At 44.6% G+C, this 24,629-nt stretch overlaps 4 protein-coding genes across 4 annotated transcripts; all 4 read left to right on the forward strand.

Moving 5' to 3' along the window:
- On the forward strand, positions 1-939 carry LOC118094890 (olfactory receptor 5V1-like). The gene has a single exon (XM_035135632.2). It carries the CDS (start codon positions 13-15, stop codon positions 937-939), a length of 927 nt encoding a protein of 308 aa, XP_034991523.2. The 5' UTR covers positions 1-12.
- A 5,412-nt stretch (positions 940-6,351) lies between these two features.
- Positions 6,352-7,296, forward strand: LOC118095538 (olfactory receptor 5V1-like). The gene has a single exon (XM_035136787.2). The coding sequence runs from the start codon at positions 6,352-6,354 to the stop codon at positions 7,294-7,296; it is 945 nt and encodes a 314-aa protein (XP_034992678.2).
- A 7,953-nt stretch (positions 7,297-15,249) lies between these two features.
- LOC118095542 (olfactory receptor 5V1-like) lies at positions 15,250-16,176 on the forward strand. Its single transcript, XM_060282229.2, has one exon. The coding sequence runs from the start codon at positions 15,250-15,252 to the stop codon at positions 16,174-16,176; it is 927 nt and encodes a 308-aa protein (XP_060138212.1).
- Positions 16,177-21,992: 5,816 nt separating this feature from the next.
- On the forward strand, positions 21,993-22,919 carry LOC118094771 (olfactory receptor 5V1-like). The gene has a single exon (XM_035135428.2). It carries the CDS (start codon positions 21,993-21,995, stop codon positions 22,917-22,919), a length of 927 nt encoding a protein of 308 aa, XP_034991319.2.
- The last annotated feature ends 1,710 nt before the right edge of the window (positions 22,920-24,629 follow it).

A 24,629-nucleotide genomic window follows, 5' to 3' on the forward strand; every position in this document is an offset into this window, starting at 1 on the left:
CTGAGCAGAGATATGGAGAATGGCACCCTAGTGACAGAATTTATCCTCACCGGACTTTCTGATCTCCCAGCTGTCCGCTTCTCCCTCTTTGCTGCCTTTTTTCTCATCTACCTGGTCACCCTGGTGGGGAACGGCACCATTCTTCTTGCCATAGGAGCTGACTCTCACCTGCACAACCCCATGTATTTCTTCCTGACTAACCTTTCCCTGCTGGACATCTTCTGCCCCACAGCTACGGTGCCCAAGATGCTGGAGAACCTCTTGTCAGAGAGACATACCATTTCCTTTGTTGGCTGTGTGCTGCAGCTCTACTTCCTGGTAGCCTTGGCAGGGACGGAGGTCTTCCTCTTAGCTGTCATGGCTTATGACCGCTATGTGGCCATATGCAACCCTCTGCGATACACGGTCGTCATGAGCAAGAAGCTTTGTCTTCAGATGGCTGCTGGTACATGGGTCACAGGGTTCCTCAACTCCTTGCTGCACACAGTGATGACCTTTACTCTACCTTATTGCAAATTGAACAGGGTCAATCAATATTATTGTGACATCCCTCCAGTCTTGGCCTTATCATGTGCTTCTACTTATGCAGCTGAGATGGTTGTACTTATTTTTGGTGGCATCTTTGGTGTGGGGGCTTTTATGGTGACGCTGGTCTCCTACATCTACATCATCTCCACCATCCTTAGGATCCGTTCTGCCGAGGGGAAGCGCAAGGCATTTTCCACTTGTGCCTCCCATCTAATTGTGGTGTGCCTCTTTTATGGGACAACCATCTTCACTTATGCAAGGCCTACCTCCAGCCACCATCCAGATCAGGACAGGATGGTGAGCATGTTGTATGGGGTCATAACCCCAATGTTGAACCCCTTGATCTACAGCCTCAGGAACAAGGAGGTGAAAGGGGCCTTGGAAAGAGTAATTGCTCATAAACGCTATTGAAGTTGGGAAGGGAAAGGGTGGCTTAGCTATGTAGTCTATTTCTCAACAATATGAAATGGGCACCCATGTAACCCTGATTCTGAACCAAGGAAAAGCAGCATTTGTAAATACCCCTTCAAAGCCATCTGCTCCCTGAAAACTTTTGCTTAAACTCTCACTCCTCATCTGAAACGAAAACCTAAATATACATGTTTTTTTCTTGCTCGCACTCCTCCTTTTGTAACTGATTTTCCCTCCTCTCTTTTACCTGATTTCTCACTCGCTGTCAAAATGTATATTGTAAGTAACTTGGGGTGGGATCCTCTTTCTTTCTTTTGCTCATGTACTCAGTATATTAAGAACAACAACAATAAGTGGGACCACACAAGAATCTTTTATTTTATCCAGACAAACAGTCATCAGAAGAAAACTCCATTGACTTCAGCAGGGATTACTAGCAGTGAAGTAAGGTTAAGATTGCAGCCAGAAGTAGCTGCAATTAATTCTCATTTATTAACGTGGGTGGCGCTGTGGGTTAAACCATTGAGCCTAGGGCTTGCCGATCGTAAGGTTGGCGGTTTGAATCCCTGCGACAGGGTGAGCTCCCGTTGTTCGGTCCCAGCTCCTGCTAACCTAGCAGTTCGAAAGCACATCAAAGTGCAAGTACATAAATAGGTACTGCTCCGGTGGGAAGGTAAATGGCGTTTCCGTGCGCTGCTCTGGTTCACCAGAAGTGGCTTAGTCATGTTGACCACATGACCTGGAAGCTGTCTGCAGACAAACGCTGGCTCCCTCAGCCTATAGAGCAAGATGAGTGCCGCAACTTCAGAGTCATCCGTGACTGGACCTAATGGTCAGGGGTACCTTTACCTTTACCTTTAAGGTTAAGATTGCAGCCAGAAGTAGCTGCAACTAATTCTCATTTATTTCAATGGTAATTAAGTGCAGATAACATATACAATATCTCCTGATTCTTTTTGCACCTATCTTTTGTTTGTTTGTTATACCCCCTTGAAGTTAAATAAAACTTTAACTTACATCTAAATAGATCATTTAAAATTTTATATGTTAGGCTATCATAAACAGTTCTTTGTTGTTGTTGTTGTTTAGTCGTTTAGTCGTGTCCGACTCTTCGTGACCCCATGGACCAGAGCACGGCAGGCACTCCTGTCTTTAGGTCATATTAATTAAAATATAAGCACAGTGCAGGGATAATCAACTTGTTGCTGTCCGCTCCAGATGTTTTGGACTCCAATTCCCATCATCCTCTACCACTGGCCAGGCTGAGTGGGACTGATGGGAGTTGTAGTCCAAAACCATGTGGCGGGCATCACATTGGCTACCCTGATGTAGTAGGGTCCCCCTCCCTGTATTTATTTGGCTGTTGCTAATAGGTTCAATAGAACTTTCATGGAGTGAATTTTTAGATATCCCAGAAGGAGCATCTTAGGGTTGAGATGGATACAATATCCCATAATTTTGGTGAAAATACGATGGATTGTACCCCAGAACGTCTGAATGACAGGACATTCACAATTTATGTACATAATATGGTATATGCCTAGGTTACGGTATCCAGTGCTGCTACATATCCCCCCCTCTACAGTTAAATGCAATCTTAACATAATGTTAACATACTGTTGTGAGTTTGGGGTGGGGTGGGGGTGGGATACCATTTTTGAAGGAGCCAGACAAATTTCTTGGTGAGTTAATGGGCCCTAAGCATGTGTGTGTGTGTGTGTTTTGTTTTGTACATACCTTGAGGTGGAGTAAAAATGCTTATATAGATTCCACTATCAATTATCTGTTTGGGCTTTTCTTCTAACATGTAGAGAGATGTGTTGTTTAATCCAGTATCACTGTCAATAAACTCTTGTCACACCATTGTGGTTGTTTTTTTTTTTTAAAAAGAATGTGTTTCTTACTTCTATGAACATGAATGCCTCTTCAAGTTTCCACTCTTCATTAACCACTTTTCAGCATCTAGAGGGGAAACCCACTCACTTCATTTTCATTTTCAAACTCACTTCATTTTCAAACCCAAGAAATGCAAGTTTCACACAAGTCTTTCTATGGAAATTACCAGAGTTTTCAAATATCACCTCCCCACTCTGGTATATTGCATGTCCACTCCACACACTGAAAAACAAGTATTTGCAAGATGACAAATGATCCACAGAGAGTAGATTAGGAGGAGGAAACTTCACAAAGCAGTGTGCTACTGCCAAACAGCATGACAATCTGAAACTAGCAAGATGCTCTTATCTCCCTTTCCCTGCTGGTATGATTCCCTCCATACAACGATTTCTAAAACTCCTGTGGAAAACACACGTCGGTAGCAGGGATAATTAATAAAGCATTCAATATCCACTAGCTCTGGCAACACTATTTTTTTTAATGTAGACAGGCCTGCGTAACTGTTTAATGCAGTCACTCTAATGAGAATTATTTCTTGCTTTTATTAAGGTTTAGGTTTTATCGTATACATTTTTGTACACAGCCATGTTACGTTGTACAATACAGTCATACCTCGGTTTAAGTACGCTTCGGTTTGAGTACTTTCAGTTTAAGTACTCCGCGGACCCGCCTGGAACGGATTAATCCACTTTCCATTACTTTCAATGGGAAAGTTCGCTTCAGGTTAAGTACGCTTCAGGTTAAGTACTGTACAGACTTCCAGAACCAATTGTGTACTTAAACTGAGGTACCACTGTATATAAACACTTTTCTAAATAAACAAAACAAACAATCCCCTGGTATTTGAGACCTAATTTGGGCCAAGTTATAAATCCACATCACTGGAAATTATCATTTTTTTATCACAGGTGGGAGAGCGAGCGAGCGTCCGAGTCCTATAGGGATGATTCCTGCCATTTCAGATGGAAGACAAAACAGCTGTTCTCCCTTGGCATCTACTTTTCTATATGGAGGAAATTGTCTTCTATAGAGGAAAGTTCCTTCTAGAGTTGAAATCTGGCATGGTGGAGCTCCCCTCCCCAAGGTAACCACATGATTGATCAGGAAGCACTAGGGATGGTGCATAGCACCTTCCAAATTGGCCTTATGTGAGAGTCCTGGAGGCTTCAAATCCATACACTTCGGATGACATCATATTACTCTTGGTGACATTATTTTTACATCACCATGCATGCAGAGCATTTATCTTTCTGGAAGGAGCTCTGTGGTAGCAGATGAGATGGAGACTGCACCATAAATGTTAACAATGCTCTTTGGGACTCATTAAGGAGTAAGAAAGAATTGCATGGTCCCATTTTCGGAGGAGAGAAGTGTGTATGGCTATAGTTAAATTTCAATATCAATATTTGCAGGCACCACATTCTCCCTGTGGTTTTAGGATCACTATAGGGCTTGGGCTTCATCCTGGAGGTCACTGAGTACCATCAGTTATAGACATTTTTATGGACAGTCTTCAAACACATAGGGCCAGCTTGCTCGGTTTGAGTCTTCATGCTTGCTCTTAGTGCCTGGACTCAGCCGTGACTTATTCTGGGATGTGAGAAAGAAAGTGGCTCTGAGCATATACAAAGTGCCTAACCCTGTTGAATACTACCCCATTGAATACTGCTGCCACCCCCACATGACTAAGGGATTCTAGGCAGGAGGTTCAGAAACTGATCTCTCTACTCAGGCCCCACTTATTTTCTGTTTCATGGAATTTGTTCCTTCGCCATTGAAAGCTAAGGACACTTAAGCAAAGTCACAGTTCCTGCCTGGCTGCTATTTTCCTGAGTTTTGTGTAAAACCTGGAGAAGATCTGTTCCATCCTCTGGTGAAATGGAGCACATAAAACATGGGCTGGACTTCCTTAACATTCTAGGGAGTCATGTATTCAAAAAATCATAATAATGGAAATGTAGAGTTGGACAATTATTCACAGGACTGGAGCTTAAGGGTGCTGGAAAATCACCCATCACTTTGTCTTGACATTGGCAATGGTCATGGGAGGCAAACAGGTGCTTCCTGGCACTGCTGGTGTGCTCTGAGGCCTGCTATTCCCTTGAGCTCCTCATGTCGATACTTAAAAGAGAAGGCTGAGCTGTCGGAGGAACAGGCAATCCTTCCTTGATCTCAAGGCAGATGGAGAGGCATTCTTAAGAGTGACTGTTTGACGAAATGGAAACGCACAAATCATTGACCGTGAGTATTAGAAGATACAAGCTTAAAGGGGCCATCCTTGTGGTTTAAAGGCTTAACCTAGCAGTTTGAAAGCACGTCAAATTGCAAGTAGATGAATAGGTACCGCTACAGTGGGAAGGTAAACGGCATTTCCGTGTGCTGCTCTGGTTTGCCAGAAGTGGCTTTGTCATGCTGGCCACATGACCTGGAAGCTGTACGCCGGCTCCCTCAGCCAATAAGGCGAGATGAGTGCTGCAACCCCAGAGTCGGTCACAACTGGACCTAATGGTCAGGGGTCCCTTTACCTTTTAAGACAGGAAAAGATATGTTTGGTAATTTTATAAGTTTGACGAAATGAGACTCGTATATCAAGCATAGCTGCCAAGTTTTCCCTTTTCTCGCGAGGAAGCCTATTCAGCATAATGGAAAATCCCTTAAAAAAAGGGATAACTTGGCAGCTATGATATCAAGGCAGGTATACATGTAATGGGGGCCGTACACAGAATGTTGTAGAAGGGATGCTCAGATGAATAAAAATATGGTTTAGATGAGATGAAAATCCATATAAGGGCAATACTACGATCAGGCCAACCAAAATGTCATGAAATGGTGTGGAGGCCTTTGAGTTCTTCAGAGCTTTTCATCAGGTAATAACAACAGCAGGGATAGGACAAATAAATCAGGTTCATGGTCGAACAATAAAGTCTTCATGTGGTGACAGGCGCACAAGAGAGAATGTGAATCCAGTTGTAAATAATGACCCAGCAGTTGACCAGGAGGAAGAGGATCTGGCAGTGAGTATATAAAACTATCAGTCTCCATGTTCCCCGCAGTTAATTAACAACTCCCTGTCAAGCCCTGTAGCTTCAGTACACGTGTTCCAGCTTCCACACCGGGTGTTGGCCATTGACAATATCACCACTTATATGTGATGCACAAAGAGGTTCTGACGGGTCTCAGTAATTTAAAGATCTAAAAATAACTTTGTCAGATGATTTGATCTAAGAACCATCTTATTAAGCATTGTGTTTCTCACACAGGCCAAACATTGGTCTCTGAGAAATTCAGGTACAGGGTATGAATGTGATCACGAGGAAGTAATCTTTGCTTCTCAGAGTTATAAAGTGTCTGGGCAGGGACCTTCTATTCCTGCTTAGCATGACTAAAGGCTATATGCCTAACACCTTGAAAGCAAAGAATGCCTTAACTTGTGTATGCCTGTAGCCTCCAACATGTTTATTATCTCACATTTTTGCTTTCAAATGCTTGCAGGAAAGTTCCTCTCACAGAGGAGAAATGGAGAACATCACCGTGGTGACAGAATTCATCCTAATGGGCCTTTCTGATCTCCCAGCTGTCCGCTTCTCCCTCTTTGCTGCCTTTTTGCTCATTTACCTGGTCACCCTGGTGGGGAATGGCACCATTCTTCTTGCCATAGGAGCTGACTCCCACTTGCACAACCCCATGTATTTCTTCCTGACTAACCTTTCCCTGCTGGACATCTTCTGCCCCACAGCTACGGTACCCAAGATGCTGGAGAACCTCTTGTCAGAGAGAAATACCATTTCCTTTGTTGGTTGTGTGCTGCAGCTCTACTTCCTGGTAGCCTTGGCAGGGACAGAGGTCTTCCTCTTAGCTGCCATGGCTTATGACCGCTATGTGGCCATATGCAACCCTCTGCGATACACGGTCGTCATGAGCAAGAAGCTTTGTCTTCAGATGGCTGCTGGTACATGGCTCACAGGGTTCCTCAACTCCTTGCTGCACACAGTCATGACCTTTACTCTACCTTATTGCAAATTGAACAGGGTCAATCAATATTATTGTGACATCCCTCCAGTCTTGGCCTTATCATGTGCTTCCTCCTATGCAGCTGAGATGGTTGTACTCATTGTTGGTGGGATTTTTGGTGTGGGGGCTTTTCTGGTGACGCTGGTCTCCTACATCTACATCATCTCCACCATCCTTCGGATCCGTTCTTCCGAGGGGAAGCGCAAGGCCTTCTCCACTTGCGCCTCCCATCTTACGGTGGTGTGCCTCTTCTATGGGACGACCATCTTCACTTACATAAGGCCTTCCTCCAGCCACCATCCAGATCAGGACAGGCTGGTGAGCATGTTGTATGGGGTGATAACCCCCATGTTGAACCCCTTGATCTACAGCCTCAGGAACAAGGAGGTTAAAGGGGCTTTGAGGAGGGTCATTGTTCATAGCCGGCTCGTTGGTCTAAGACAGGCATAGGCAACCTTGGCTCTCCAGATGTTTTGGAACTACAACTCCCATGATCCCTGACCACCGGCCCTGTTAGCTAGGAATCATGGGAGTTGTAGTTCCAAAACATCTGGAGAGACAAGGTTGCCTATGCATGGTCTAGGGGTATGATTCTCGCTTTGGGTGTGAGAGGTCCCGGGTTCAAATCCCAGACGAGCCCGAACACAAACTATTTTGCGACCCAGGTGGTGCTGTGGGTTAAACCACAGAGTCTAGGGCTTGCTGATCAGAAGGTCGGCGGTTCGAATCCCTGTGATGGGGTGAGCTCCTGTTGCTCGGTCCCAACTCCTGCCCACCTAGCAGTTTGAAAGCACATCAAAGTGCAAGTAGATAAATAGGGACTGCTCCGTCAGGAAGGTAAACGGCGTTTCCATGCACTGCTCTGGTTTGCCAGAAGCAGCTTTGTCATGCTGGCCACATGACCCGGAAGCTGTCTGCGGGCAAACGCCGGCTCCCTCGGCCTATAGAGCGAGATGAGCGCTGCAACCCCAGAGTCGGACACGACTGGACCTGATGGTCAGGGGCCCCTTTACCTATTGTTCATAAACGCCAATAAAGTTGGAAGGGGGTGGGGAAAATATATGGCTAAGATACAATTATCCTATCCTATATGATTACCTACTAAAATAACCCAATCTCTGAAAAAGAAGAACAGAATTTAATCTGTTTCAAATTATGATTGATCAACTGACAATGACCTGCTTTGAAGTTGTACCTGCTCCATCTTCTATGTTGTCAGCCCTTTAGATATTTGAAGATATCCTCTCCATCTCCTATGTTTAGCCTGGAAAAGAGAAGACTGAGGAGACATGATAGCTATATTTTATTTATCTGAAGGGCAGTCACATGGAAGATGCAGGAAGATTGATTCCTCCTGCTCCAGATGGTAGGACCGAAACAAATGGATTCAAATTACAAGATAGGACTGTCAAACTAATTGTCAAGAAGATCTTCCTGATGGTAAGAGCTGTTCAACAGTGGAGGGGGGTGGACACTCCTTCACTGGAGTGTTTAAAGGAGAGGCTGAAGGGACGACAGAGGATGAGATGGTTGGACAATATTCTCGAAGCTACTAACATGAGTTTGACCAAAGTGCAGGAGGCAGTGGAAGACAGGAGTGTCTGGCGTGCTCTGGTCCATGGGGTCACAAAAGTCAGACATGATTAAGTGACTAAAGAACAACAGGGTGTCACGGTCCGGTCGGTGGGCGAGTGAAGCCCTGACTGAGGACGTCAGGACCAGAGGCAAGATGGTGATGTAGAAGCAGGAACAGGTCAGGGCTGAGGGTCCAGCAGCAGGCAGTCGCAGGGTCAAGGAGCAAGGAGTCGGCAAGGCAAGGGTCCAAGGGTCGAGGATCAAGGCGTCGGCAAGGCGAGGGTCCAAGGAGCAAGAGGCCAGAGGCAACCAGGCAGGGATAGCGTTGCTGTGGCAAAGAGCTGAAGGGAAATGCTGAGCTTTTATCCCTCCCAGCTCCTGCCACCAGGTGCAGTGAGGTATCAAGTGGCCTCACCTGTGCGGCCACTCCTTGCCTCTCCAGCACAAGCTGAGGTCTTCACCTGTGTGGCCACTCCTTGCTTCTCCAGCACAAGCTGAGGCAGGCCCCAGTCCTGCAAAGCACTACAGGCCCCGGTGCCTGACTCCTGCCCATACTCCTGACACAGGGTGACCATGTGCCATGGATGCTTTGAGATTCCTGAATTACCGGGGAGGGTGCTGAATTAGATGACCCTCAGGCTACTGTCCAACCCTGCTATATCTAAGCATGATATCACAGTTTGAGTTTCAGATGAGGTCCAGGAAAATCCACTTTCAAAGTCCCCACTCAGCCAATCACACAATTCAACTTACCTCACAGGATTATTGTGGGGGTAAAGTGTGTCTGTGTGGTTTTGTGTAAATTGCCTTAAGATTGAAGAGTGCAATAAAAATGAAGTAAATAAATCATAGAAACATGGAATCATATATGTAATGTTATTTCTTCACACTGAAATGTTAGCGGAATGACAAGCATAAATAGATGCCACTATTAATTACCTGTTTGGACTTTTGTTCTAACATGTTGAGATGTGTTGTGTAATCCAGTTTCACTCTCAATAAAATCTGCCACACCACTGGTTTTTTTAATACCGTGTTTCTCCAAAAAAATAAGCCATACCCCGAAAATAAGCCACACCCTGAAAATAAGCCATACCCCGAAAATAAGCCATAGTGATAGGCAGTTTAACCTTGTAGGTTTTTGAGGAAAAATAAATATAAGACGGTGTCTTATTTTTGGAGAAACACGGTAGTTGTGTTTCTTACTTCTGATCTGTGAACATCTGTCTCTTCAACTTTCCCCTCTCCATTTATCACTTTTCCACTTCTAGGGGGGAAAACCCACTCCATTTCCAACCCCAGAAAATGCAAGTTGCACACAAGTTTTCTGATGTAAATTACTATAGTTTTTAATCACTTCCCGACTCCAGTGTGGGACGCGGGTGGCAATGTGGTTTTTGTTTTTGTTCTGCTGTATTTCTTTAGCTGTTGCTAATGGGTTCAATAGAACTTCCATGGAGTGAATTTTTAGATATCCCAGAAGGAGCATTTTAGGATTGGAATGGATACAATATCCCCTAATTTTGGTGAAAATACTATGGAATGTACCCCAGGAGGTCTCAATGACAGGACATTCACAATCTATGGACATAATATATGCCTAGGTTACGATATCCAATGCTGTTATATATCCCCCCCTATACAGTTAAATGCAATCTTAACATAATGTTAACATACTGTTGTGAGTTGGGGATGTGTTGTGTAATCCAGTCTCACTGTCAATAAACTCTTGTCACACCATTGTGGGTTTTTTTAATACAGTAGTAGTGTTTCTTACTTCTATGAACATGAATGCCTCTTCAAGTTTCCACTCTTCATTAACCACTTTTCAGCATCTAGAGGGGAAACCCACTCACTTCATTTTCAAACCCAAGAAATGCAAGTTTCACACAAGTCTTTCTATGCAAATTACCAGCGTTTTCAAATATCACCTCCCCACTCTGGTATATTGCATGTCCACTCCACACACTGAAAAACAAGTATTTGCAAGATGACAAATGATCCACAGAGAGTAGATTAGGAGGAGGAAACTTCACAAAGCAGTGTGCTACTGCCAAACAGCATGACAATCTGAAACTAGCAGGATGCTCTTAGCTCCCTTTCCCTGCGGGTGTCACTCAGAACTGATTCCCTCCATACAACGATTTCTAAAACTCCTGTGGAAAACACACGTCGGTAGCAGGGATAATTAATAAAGCATTCAATATCCACTAACTCTGGCAACACTTTTTTTTTAATGTCGACAGGCCTGCGTAACTGTTTAATGCAGTCACTCTAATGAGAATTATTTCTTGCTTTTATGATGTTTTAGATTTTATCGTATACATTGTTATACACAGCCATGTTACGTTGTACAATACAGTCGCACCTCGGTTTAAGTACGCTTCGGTTTGAGTACTTTCAGTTTAAGTACTCCGCAGACCCGCCTGGAACGGATTAATCCACTTTGCATTACTTTCAATGGGAAAGTTCGCTTCAGGTTAAGTACGCTTCAGGTTAAGTACAGACTTCCGGAACCAATTGTGTACTTAAACCGAGGAACCATTGTATATAAACGCTTTTCTAAATAAACGAAACAAACAATCCCCTGGTATTTCAGACCTAATTTGGGCCAAGTTTTAAATCCACATCACTGGAATTTATCCTTCTTTTATCACAGGTGGGAGAACGAGCGAGCGTCCGATTCCTGCCATTTCAGATGGAAGACAAAACATCTGTTCTCCCTTGGCATCTACTTTTCTATATGGAGGAAATTGTCTTCTATAGAGGAGAGTTCCTTCTAGAGTTGAAATCTGACATGGTAGAGCCCCTCCCCCCCGGGTAACCACATAATTGAGCAGGAAGCACTAGGGATGGTGCATAGCGCCTTCCAAATTGGCCTTATGTGTGCTAATCCCTATGAGAGTCCTGGGGACTTCAAATCCATACACTTTGGATGACATCTTATTACTCTTGGTGGCATTATTTTTACATCACCATGCACGCAGAGATAAATGTTAACAATGCTCTTTGGGACTCATTAAGGAGTAAGAAAGAATTACATGGTCCCATTTTTGGAGGAGAGAAGTGTGTACGGCTATAGTTAAATTTCAATATCAATATTTGCAGGCACCACAATCTCCCTGTGGTTTTAGGATCACTATGGGGCTTGGGCATCATCCTGGAGGTCGCTGAGTACCATCAGTTATAGACATTTTTATGGACAGTCTTCAAACACATGGGGCCAGCTTCCTCGGGTTGAGTCTTCATGCTTGCCCTTAGTCCCTGGACTCAGCCGTGACTTATGCTGGGATGGGAGAAAGAAGGTGGCTCTGAGCATATAGAAAGTGCCTACCCCCGTTGAATACTACCCCATTGAATACTGTTGCCACCCCCACATGACTAAGGGATTCTAGGCAGGAGGTTCAGAAACTGACCTCTCTACTCAGGCCCCACTTATTTTCTGTTACATGGAATTTGTTCTTTCGCCATTGAAAGCTAAGGCCACTTAAGCATAGTCACAGCTCCTGCCTGGCTGCTATTCTCCTGGGTTTTGTGTAAAACCTGGAGAAAATCCGTTCCATCCTCTGGTGAAATGGAGCACATAAAACATGGGCTGGACTTCCTTGACATTCTAGGGAGTCATGTATTCAAAAAGTCATAATAATGGAAGTGTAGAGTTGGACAATTATTCACAGGACTGGAGCTTATGGGTGCTGGAAAATCACCTATCACTTTGTCTTGACATTGGTCATGGGAGGACTTCCGGTTTCGCTCGTCGGGAGAATGGCTGACCTTTACCATCTCTCCGACCCCCATGGGGGAATCTGGCGGCTGCTAGGGGAGTAAAGCAGCCTCCCCACCCTCCTGGGATGACGGGAGGGGCCGCAGGCCCGCAGATGCCCCTTAACCCACCCCAATCTTTCGAGGGGTAGGGGCCCTGGGCCAAGCACCCATGGGGGCTGGAACTCTTGGAGGCCACCCTGTTCGAGCGCGATCTCCATAATTTAAGAGGAATAATTGGATTTAAATTTATGGACATGCTTCAAAAGACGGGGGAGAAGATACTGCCAGAAATTCCAGCTGCTGAGTGATAAGAGGGACTGAACAAAAAGGGAAGTGAATTTTTCTTTTTCTTTTTTCAAGATGTACTCACCACCTTCCTTTGACGGACGGTCCGTAGACTTTAGAACAAACGAGAAGTTAGGAAACAAACTGTGTGGATATTGGAGTTTATATAATAGAGGATTGTGATTTTGTATGTTTCTGGAAGTTATTTTGTTAAGTCTGTAAGAGCAAAGGCTCCCCAAGTGGATTCACGATCTCTGACACACTTTAAATTCGAACAAGATAAGAGCCGTGGAAGGAGGCAGAGGAGCAGTTAAAGGGCGGGGGAGCCATAAATTTGTTATGAGAAGATCGTTAATATTTGTTTTGGGCTGATCTCCGTCTGGAAAAACTGTGACCCTGCAAATGGTGGATTTATGGAGCAGAAGCCGGAATACAACATTTGAGATCTGCAAGATGGCGCCTGCTCCTGTTTGAATGTCGGAGCAGCTGGGGAAACATTCCAGTTTGCAAAATAAGGATTTATGGGGAGGCTGGACTGGTCTGGACAAAAAATCCACACAGGAAAAGTGTCTTTGTGTTTAATCTTGTTTGATATTTATCTCAGAAGCTGTGATAAAGAGGAAGATTAAAACAAGAAAGAACTGTTGGAAAAGATCGGGAATATAATGGACTATAATGATAAGATTTTGAAATTTGGACTAGGATGGCAGCAGGTACCGTTATCCAGAATCCCCAGAATTTGAAGCATGGGAAGTCAATTTTTTTAATGATTTGGCATAATATTTGGTTTAATTAATATGCATTTGTATAATTTGGAATAATTGATATGATATAATTGGTTTGTAATTGAAAAATTTAATAAAAACTGTTTTCATAAAAAAGACATTGGTCATGGGAGGGAAACAGGTGCTTCCTGGCACTGCTGGTGTGCTCTGGGGCCTGCTATTCCCTTGAGCTCCTCACGTCGAGACTTAAAAGAGAAGGTTGAAGCTGTCGGAGGAACAGGCAATCCTTCCTTGATCTCAAGGCAGATGGAGAGGCATTCTTAAGAGTGACTGTTTGATGAAATGGAAACGCACAAATCATTGACCGTGAGTATTAGAAGATACAAGCTTAAAGGGGCCATCCTTGTGGCTTAAAGGCTTAACCTAGCAGTTCGAAAGCACGTCAAAGTGCAAGTAGATAAATAGGTACAGTTCCAGCGGGGAGGTAAACAGCGTTTCCGTGCGCTGCTCTGGTTCGCCAGAAGTGGCTTAGTCATGCTGGCCACATGACCTGGAAGCTGTACGCCAGCTCCCTCGGCCAATAACACGAGATGAGTGCCGCAACCCCAGAGTTGGTCACAACTGGACCTAATGGTCAGGGGTCCCTTTACCTTTTAAGAGAGGAAGATATATGTTTGGTAATTTTATAAGTTTGACGAAATGAGACTCATATATCAAGGCAGGTGTACATGGAATGGGGGCCGTACACAGAATGTTGTAGAAGGGATGCTCAGCTGAATAAAAATATGGTTTAGATGAGGTGAAAATCCATATAAGGGCAATACTATGATCAGGCCAACCAAAATGCAATGAAATGGTGTGGAGGCCTTTGAGTTCTTCAGAACTTTTCATCAGGTAATAATAACGGCAGGGATAGGACAAATAAATCAGGTTCATGGTCGAACAATAAAGTCTTCATGTGGTGACAGGCGCACAAGAGAGAATGTGAATCCAGTTGTAAATAATGACCCAGCAGTTGACCAGGAGGAAGAGGATCTGGCAGTGAGTATATAAAACTATCAGTCTCCATGTTCCCCGCAGTTAGTTAACAACTCCCTGCCAAGCCCTGTAGCTTGAGTACACGTGTTCCAGCTTCCACACCGGGTGTTGGCCATTGACAATATCACCACTTACAGGTAATGCACAATGATCCCCAAAAAGGACACTACATTCTTTCTGCATGCCACAACTGCTGCGAGGCTACTACTTGCGAAGAATTGGAAGAGTCAAGACATACCAACTATAGATGACTGACAAATGAAGATGATAGACTTTATGGAACTTGCCGAACTGACTGGGAGACTCCGCGACCGGGAAGAAGAGGAGGTGGAGGAAGATTGGAAGAAATTTAAGTTATATCTTGGAAAATATTGTAATATTCAATATCCTTTAGTGAAAGTGTTAGAGGCTGTCGGTGTAAATATAGATAATAGCTTAAGTTTAAAGAATCCTTTTTTACAGGTAGATTTTGATGAGGTATTGAATTCTGGAACTGCCAAAGATGATTTGATATGAAATTCAGATGGAGGGGATTAGGGGGAGTCACACACCACTGTCCAAGAAAAATTATGAATTTATTAGTAATATTTGTGTTTGTTTGTTTTTATGTTTGTTTCTTTGTTTTTGCTTGTAAAATGAATAAATATTATTATTAAAAAATACATGTAATGCACAAAGAGGTTCTGACGGGTCTCAGCAATTTAAGGACCTAAAAATGACTTTGTCAGATGATCTGATCTAAGAACCATCTAATTAAGCATTGTGTTTTCTCACACAGGCCAAACATTGGTCTCTGTGAAATTCAGGTACAGGGTATGAATGTGATCACTAGGAAGTCATCTTTGCTTCTCAGAGTTATAAAGTGTCTGGGCAGGGACCTTCTATTCCTGCTTAGTATGACTAAAGGCTAAATGCCTAACACCTTGAAAGCAAAGAATGCCTTAACTTGTGTATGCCTGTAGCCTCCAACATGTTTATTATCTCACATTTTTGCTTTCAAATACTTGCAGGAAAGATGGAGAACATCACCGTGGGGACAGAATTCATCTTAATTGGCCTTTCTGATCTCCCAGCTGTCCGCTTCTCCCTCTTTGCTGCCTTTTCGCTCATCTACCTGGTCACCCTGGTGGGGAACGGCACCATTCTTCTTGCCATAGGAGCTGACTCTCACCTGCACAACCCCATGTATTTCTTCCTGACTAACCTTTCCCTGCTGGACATCTTCTGCCCCACAGCTACAGTGCCCAAGATGCTGGAGAACCTCTTGTCAGAGAAAAATACCATTTCCTTTGTTGGCTGTGTGCTGCAGCTCTACTTCCTGGTAGCCTTGGCAGGGACGGAGGTCTTCCTCTTAGCTGCCATGGCTTATGACCGCTATGTGGCCATATGCAACCCTCTGCGATACACGGTCATCATGAGCAAGAAGCTGTGTCTTCAGATGGCTGCTGGTACATGGGTCACAGGGTTCCTCAACTCCTTGCTGCACACAGTCATGACTTTCACTCTACCTTATTGTAAATCTAATAGAGTCAATCAATACTACTGTGACATCCCTCCAGTCTTGGCCTTATCATGTGCTTCCACCTATGCAGCTGAGATGGTTGTCTTCATTGTTGGTGGGATTTTGGGTGTGGGGGCTTTTCTGGTGACATCAGTCTCCTACATCCACATCATCTCCACCATCCTTCGGATCCGTTCTTCTGAAGGGAAACGCAAGGCCTTCTCCACTTGCGCCTCCCATCTTACGGTGGTGTGCCTCTTCTATGGGACAATCTTCTTCACTTACTTAAGGCCTTCCTCCAGCCACCATTCAGATCAGGACAGGCTGGTGAGCATGTTGTATGGGGTGATAACCCCCATGTTGAACCCCTTGATCTACAGTCTCAGGAACAAGGAGGTTAAAGGGGCTTTGATGAGGGTCATCGTTCATAAATGCCAATAAAGTTGGAAGGGGGTGAGATATATGGCTAAGATACAATTATCCTATCCTATATCCTTGCCAACAAAGGTCCGTATAGTAAAACTATGGTTTTCCCAGTAGTGATGTATGGAAATGAGAGCTGGACCATAAAGAAGGCTGATCGCCGAAGAATTGATGCTTTTGAATTATGGTGCTGGAGGAGACTCTTGAGAGTCCTATGGACTGCAAGAAGATCAAACCTATCCATTCTGAAGGAAATCAGCCCTGAGTGCTCACTGGAAGGACAGATCCTGAAGCTGAGGCTGCAATACTTTGGCCACCTCATGAGGAGAGAAGACTCTCTGGAAAAGACCCTGATGTCGGGAAAGATGGAGGACACAAGGAGAAGGGGACGACAGAGGATGAGATGGTTGGACAGTGTCCTCGAAGCTACGAACATGAGTTTGACCAAACTGCGGGAGGCAGTGGAAGACAGGAGTGCCTGCCGTGCTATGGTCCATGGGGTCACGAAGAGTCGGACACGACTAAACGACTAAACAACAACATGCTGGTATGTAAGATGCTATTTCATCATCATCATCATCATCATCATCATCATCATCATCATCATCATCATCCCAAAGCAGTTTATAGCAATTGTATACACACAATTTTTTTAAAAAAGGATTACTAGCTATTATGGAAAATGTTTTTCTTAATTGCTTCCATAAGCCTGAGAGCAAAGAGACGTTTTCAGGAAACATATACAGGTAAATATGGAAGACACTTGCTAGAAGCTTTCCCTTTCAATGGACAAGAGGTGGTGTTGGTCATGTTTTTTCTTTTAAGGTGATTGATGTAACATGCAGTTTGGCCCATAGGGTCTATAAACAGGTGTCGCCATCTGGCAGTCCCTTTCTCCAATGCTGCTCAGATACTGTGGCCAATATATTCAGGATGGGTTGAGGCATGCTTTCTGCTACTTTTCTCTTTGTGTCTGATACTTGCTCTTGGGAGAAATAAATGACTAAACAACTAAACAACAACAACAATATCATTATCTACTAAACTAACCCAATCTCTGAAAAAGAAGAACAGAATTTAATCTGTTTTAAATTATGAGTGATCAACTGACAATGACCTGCTTTGAAGTTGTCACCTGACATGAGTTTGCTCCATCTTCTATGTTGTCAGTGCTTTAGATATTTGAAGATAGATATCCTCTCCGTCTCCTATGTTTAGCCTATCTTCAGCCAGAGAAGACTGAGGAGACATGACAGCTATCTTTAATTATCTAAAGGGCTGTCACATGGAAGATGCAGGAAGATTGATTCCTCCTGCTCCAGATGGTAGGACTGAAACAAATGGATTCAAATTACAAGACAGGACTGTCAAACTAATTGTCAAGAAGATCTTCCTGATGGTAAGAGCTGTTCAACAGTGGAGGGGGGTGGACCCTCCTTCACTGGAGTGTTTAAAGGAGAGGCTGAAGGGACGACAGAGGATGAGATGGTTGGACAATATTCTCGAAGCTACTAACATGAGTTTGACCAAACTGCAGGAGGCAGTGGAAGACAGGAGCGCCTGGCGTGCTATGGTCCATGGGGTCACAAAAGTCAGACATGACTAAACGACTAAACAACAACAGGGTGACAAATTGCCATGGATGCTTTGAGATTCCTGAATTACAGGAGAGGGTGTTGAATTAGATGACCCTCAGGCTACCGTCCAACTCTGCTGTATCCAAGCATGATATCACAGTTTGAGTTTCAGATGAAGTCCAGGAAAATCCACTTTCAAAGCCCCACTCACCCAATCACACAATTCAACTTACCTCACAGGATTATTGTGGGGGTAAAGTGTGTCTGTGTGGTTTTGTGTAAATTGCCTTAAGATTGAAGGGTGCCATAAAAATGAAGTAAATAAATCATAGAAACATGAAATCATATATGTAATCTTAATTCTTCACACTGAAATGTTAGCGGAATGACAAACATAAATAGATGCCACTATTAATTATCTGTTTGGACTTTTGTTCTAACATGTTGAGATGTGTTGTGTAATCCAGTTTCACTTTCAATAAAATCTGCCACACCACTGTTTTTTTTTATATATAGTTGTGTTTCTTACTTCTGATCTGTGAACATGAACGTCTCTTCAACTTTCCCCTCTTCATTTATCACTTTTCAACTTCTAGCGGGGAAAACCCACTCCATTTCCAACCCCAGAAAATGCGAGTTGCACACAAGTTTTCTGATGTAAATTACTATAGTTTTTAATCACTTCCCCACTCCAGTGTGGGACGCGGGTGGCACTGTGGTCTAAACCACAGAGCCTAGGGCTTGCCAATCAGAAGGTCGGCGGTTCGAATCCCTGCGATGGGTTGAGTTCCTGCTGCTTGGTCCCTGCTCCTGCCAACCTAGAAGTTCTAACGGACGTCAAAGTGCAAGTAGATAAATAGGTACCACTCCGGCGGGAAGGTAAATGGCATTTCTGTGCGCTGCTCTGGTTCACCAGAAGTGGCTTAGTCATGCTGGCCACATGACCCGGAAGCTGTACGCCGGCTCCCTCGGCCAGTAAAGTGAGATGAGCGCCGCGACCCCAGAGTCGTTCACAACTGGACCTAATGGTCAGGGCGGAGTTTCATGCAATGCTAGTGGCGGAGTTTCATGCTCCGGCACCAGGGGCGGGCGTGCCTCCTGGAGGGCCTGGGCACGTGTTCCAGGGCCGTGGCGTGCCTCCGGGGGGCATGGCACGCCTCCCGGAGGGGCGTGGCACACGTTCCCAGGGTGGGCGCCCGCAATGGCGCCCCTTGGAGCCCGCCGCTTGGGGCGGCCCACCCCCACTGCCCCTATCTTCCTATGCCCCTGCCTTTTACCACTCCAGTGTATAGAATCATGGAATTATAGGGTTGGAAGGTGCCCCGAGGGTCATCTAGTCCAACCCCCTTCAATACAGAAATCTCAGCTAAAGCATCCACCATGACAGATGGCCACCCAACATCTGCTTGAAAACCTCCAAGGAACGAGAGTTCACAACCTCCCGTGGGCGACCGCTCCGTGGTTGAACTCTCTTACTATTTCCGTTCCACTCACAGAAAAAGTGTGACCTGCTCTGGCACTGTAGCATTCGCAAGATTACAAATGATCCACAGTGAATAGATAAGGAGGAAACTTTACTTAGCAGCGTTGCTACCAAACTATATGCAAAACTGAAACAAACCAGATCTTCTTAGCTCCCGTTCCCTGCTGGCGTCACTCAGAACTGATCCACTCACCCACCCCATTTTTAAAACATTTTAAATACTGCTCACATTGCAAGTATCTTGGAATGGAAGTCACCTTGGAGGTTGGTGACAAGATCACAGTAACAAAAATGGCCACCGTGGTCTCGCGATAACTAACAGGAAGATGGTGTCTGGGAAGATGGTATCCTGGATTTTGTCTTCAAGGTGTTGGAGGGTATGCATGAGGTATGAGCAAAGCCCACCAAAAAGGACCTACCCTGTTTCCCCGAAAATAAGACATACCCATAAAATAAGCCGTAGCAAGATTTCTAAGCAGTTGTGCAATATAAGCCATACCCCGAAAATAAGACATAGTGATAGGCGCAGTTCTGGAGGGCACCAAGGAAGAGGCGAGGCTGGACGCATAATAAAATTAAGACATCCCCTGAAAATAAGCCATGGTGTGTCTTCTTGAGGAAAAATAAATATAAGACAGTGTCTTATTTTCGGGAAAACACGGTCGTCCCTAAAGCTTCTGAGCTTTGTGTAAACACTGGACTAAAACAGTTCCTTACTCTGGTGAGCTGGAGTACATAAAACATTGACCTGATTTCCTTAACCTCTAGGGAGTGATATCTTGAATTATTCACAGCACTGTAGTTTATTGTGGTGGCAAATCACCCATCACTCTTGGTCTTGACATTGGCCATAGGTGGTGAGCAGAGATGTTTCCTGACATTGCTTAGGAGCTTTGAGGCCTTCTATTCCCTTGAGCTGCTGTTGAGGTTGAAAGGAGCGTTTTGAGCTGCCGGAGGAACAGACAATCCTTCCTTGATCTCAAGGCAGATGAGAGGCATTCTTAAGAGTGACTGTTTGGAGAAATGGAAACACGCCAGTCATTGACAGTGAGTATTATTAGATACTAGCTTAATGGGGCTATCCTTGTGACAAAGATCAAGGCTTAGGGAAAACGGGAAGAGTGATGTTTCTATTGAAGTTCGAAGAAATGAGACTCATAAACTGAAGCAAGTGTACATGGAATGAGAGTGGTACATTGAATGTTCTAGAAGCAGTGCTCTTTTCTAGGGGTACTCAAGGGTACTGGGTACTGGGGCCTTCCTCCCCCCTCCCAATGTTGAAAGTGTGGCATTTACAGTAACAACTTCATAGTGAGTACTGGCACATTTCTTCCTTAAAATGAAAGGAGCGCTATCTAGAAGGGATGCTCAGATGAACAGAAAAATGGTTTAGATGAGAGTGGTATAAAAACATTTGTAAATCCATATGAGGGCAATATTTTATCAAGACAACCACAATGTAATGAGCTTTTCAGAGCTTTTAATCAGGCTGAATAGAAAACAAAGGGAGGGAAGGGGAGGATGAATAAAGCCGGCTGAGGGTGAAGCCACAAAGTCTTCATCTAGTGAGAGGCACCAGATAGAATGAGGGAGGACATTCACATGAACTGACAGATGTGGACAGGATTTTCTGAGACAATATTACTGCATGCAGATTGGTCCTCCTGCAGTAAAAAGAAGGCACAAATTTGCTCAGCTAGGGATTTTGTCCCCTCTCACTTTTCTTGATCACCCCCTTGCCATTCCCCTTGCTTCCCCTTCCCACCCCATGGAAATCTGCTTACCCTGATAGGTGGAGTGGCATTGTGGCAGCGTCCATGAGACCCTCAGTTAGTTAACAACCCTCCATCAAGCCCCGTAGCTACAGTACTGTACACGTGTTCCAGCTTCCACACTGGGTGCTCACCATTGACAATATCACCACTTACCGTACATGTAATGTACAAAGAAGCTCTGACGAGTCTCAGCAATTTAAGGACCCAAAAATGACTTTGTCAGATGATCTGATCTAAGAACCATCTAATTAAGCATTGTGTTTCTCACACGGGCCCAACATTGGTCTCTGAGAAATTCAGCTACAGGGTATGTGTCCAAGTACATGTCCAGGTACGTCCAGGTACGTGTCCAGAGGAGGGCAACCAAATGGTCAAAGGCCTGGAAACGATGCCTTATGAGGAACGGCTTAGGGAGCTGGGTATGTTTAGCCTGGAGAAGAGAAGGTTAAGGGGTGATATGATAGCCATGTTCAAATATATGAAAGGATGTCATATAGAGGAGGGAGAAAGGTTGTTTTCTGGTGCTCCAGAGAAGTGGACACGGAGCAATGGATTCAAACTACAAGAAAGAAGATTCCACCTAAACATTAGGAAGAACTCCCTGACAGTAAGAGCTGTTTGGCAGTGGAATTTGCTACCAAGGAGTGTGGTGGAATCGTCTCCTTTGGAGGTGTTTAAGCAGAGGCTTGACAGGCATATGTCAAGAATGCTTTGGTGGTGTTTCCTGCTTGGCAGGGGGTTGGACTGGATGGCCCTTGTGGTCTCTTCCAACTCTATGATTCTATGTATGAATGTGATCGCTAGGAACTAATATTTGTTTCTCAGAATTCTAAAGCAGGGACCTTCTATTCCTGCTTAGCATGACTAAAGGCTATATGCCTAACACCTTGAAAAGCAAAGAATGCCTTAACTTGTGTATGCCTGTAGCCTCCAACATGCTTACTATCTCACACTTTTGCTTTCAAATGCTTGCAGGAAAGTTCCTCTCACAGAGGAGAAATGGAGAACATCACCGTGGTGACAGAATTTATCCTAATGGGCCTTTCTGATCTCCCAGCTGTCCGCTTCTCCCTCTTTGCTGCCTTTTTGCTCATCTACCTGGTCACCCTGGTGGGGAATGGCACCATTCTCCTTGCCATAGGAGCTGACTCTCACCTGCACAACCCCATGTATTTCTTCCTGACTAACCTTTCCCTGCTGGACATCTTCTGCCCCACAGCTACGGTGCCCAAGATGCTGGAGAACCTCTTGTCGGAGAGACATACCATTTCCTTTGTTGGCTGTGTGCTGCAGCTCTACTTCCTGGTAGCCTTGGCAGGGACAGAGGTCTTCCTCTTAGCTGCCATGGCTTATGACCGCTATGTGGCCATATGCAACCCTCTGCGATACACGGTCATCATGAGCAAGAAGCTGTGTCTTCAGATGGCTGCTGGTACATGGGTCACAGGGTTCCTCCACTCCTTGCTGCACACAGTCATGACCTTTACTCTACCTTATTGTAAATCTAATAGAGTCAATCAATATTATTGTGACATCCCTCCAGTCTTGGCCTTATCATGTGCTTCCACCTATGCAGCTGAGATGGCTGTCTTCATTGTTGGTGGGATTTTGGGTGTGGGGGCTTTTCTGGTGACGCTGGTCTCCTACATCCACATCATCTCCACCATCCTTCGGATCCGTTCTTCTGAAGGGAAACGCAAGGCCTTCTCCACTTGCGCCTCCCATCTTACGGTGGTGTGCCTCTTCTATGGGACAATCCTCTTCACTTACTTAAGGCCTTCCTCCAGCCACCATTCAGATCAGGACAGGCTGGTGAGCATGTTGTATGGGGTGATAACCCCCATGTTGAACCCCTTGATCTACAGTCTCAGGAACAAGGAGGTTAAAGGGGCTTTGATGAGGGTCATCGTTCCTAAACACCACTAAAGCTGGAAGGGTGGTGGGGGTGGGGAGATGTGGCTAAGATACAATGATCCTATCCTACACCATTCTCTACTAAAGTTACCTAAACTCTGAAAAAGAATAGAATTTGACAATCTATTTTAAATTACGATCAATCAGCACTGACCATGAGCCCCTTTGATGCTGTCACCTGACATTACAGTATAATGACCCATACACCATTGGGTAGTTCTCCATCCAGTCCTTGGGCTGAAAACAGTTCCCCATACTTGAATTATGTGAATCAATTGCACTGCAAGTTTCCCCTTTACCATGCAAGCATTGTCCCTCCACCCCCCCCCCAGCAACACTGAATGGAGTCTTATGTCCTGAGCACTCCAAATGGTGTCTAAGATACATGTCACAGTCCAGAGGTCAGGTACTTGGCGACTTTTGTTAGGACCTATTCTATGGCTCTGGAACGCTTTCCCCAGGGAAGCCAACCTTGATGCCTTTTGACTCCCTTTTTTATTCTGCCAGCCATTTTAGATCCCTTTTTAATTTTTATTTGGTGGTCATTCTCTCCCTGCTCCGTTCCGCTTGTATATGATTAATTATTTTATATTGCTTATTTTTTATTTTGGCTACCCTTGGAGGCTGCTACATGAGGAGCAGGGTATGAATCCCTAGAATCACGTACAAGTAATTAGAGAACTTTTATTTCATGTCAGGCTAGAATAAATCGCACACTAAGCTTTGCAAACAAGTGTAGATTTTACTAACGTTACGTCAAACAAGTCTCCATCTGTTATTCGTAGAATGAAGAAGAAAATGTACCAAATGATTAATAAAGAAAGAACTTGGCTTCCTTACAAAAGAATCATGCAATCTTTGCATTTGCAAAGATTCAGGCTGTAAAAATCTCCTTTTAGAGAGGCATTTCATTCACGTGCAGCATTTGCTGTGCTGGGAGCCAAAACCACATGGTTCCTTTTTCGAGGCAACAGTAGAAACTGACAAAGGGGTGGGTGGGTGGGGAGGATGCAAATACACTGGTACCTCAGGTTAAGAACTTAATTAGTTCTGGAGGTCTGTTCTTCACTTGAAACTGTTCTTAACCTGAGGTACCACTTTAGCTAATAGGGCTTCCCGCTGCCGCCGCACTGCCGCCACATGATTTCTGTTTTCATCCTGAAGCAAAGTTCTTAACCTGAGGTACTATTTCTGGTTCAGCGGAGTCTGTAACCTGAAGCGTCTGTAACCCGAGGTACCACTGTACTGCTGGGAGCCTGTTAAACTCCACCCACTGGCGACCTGAGCTCAGGGCTTAGGTTAACCCTTTCATGCATACAAGCATGAGTCGGTTACTATATATTACAACAAAGAGATCTATATTTCAGTGTTGGAAAGTTAAATCCTCATTGTCTATTTTACTCAGTGGTCTGAATATTTTACTGCCCTTTCCACATTTGAACATGTATCTCATTACCAACAATCCCATTTGGATATCTATTTGGACAAATGGATGACTCCTGTTCACACGTCTGTCAAAACACTCCTTTATTCATACAAGAACTGGATTACACAGGGGAGCCTAGTCACTGTGAAGCTTGCTGCAAATGGTAACCAGTTATGTACAGTCACACCTTGGGTTACAGTCGCTTCAGGTTGCGTCTTTTCGGGTTGCGCTCTGCGGTGAACCCAGAAGTACCGGAATGGGTTACTTCCGGGTTTCGGCATGCGTGCATGCGCAGA

Source organism: Zootoca vivipara, chromosome 12 (assembly GCF_965207765.1).
Source record: "Zootoca vivipara chromosome 12, rZooViv2.hap1.1, whole genome shotgun sequence".
Classification (NCBI taxonomy): Eukaryota; Metazoa; Chordata; class Lepidosauria; order Squamata; family Lacertidae; genus Zootoca; species Zootoca vivipara.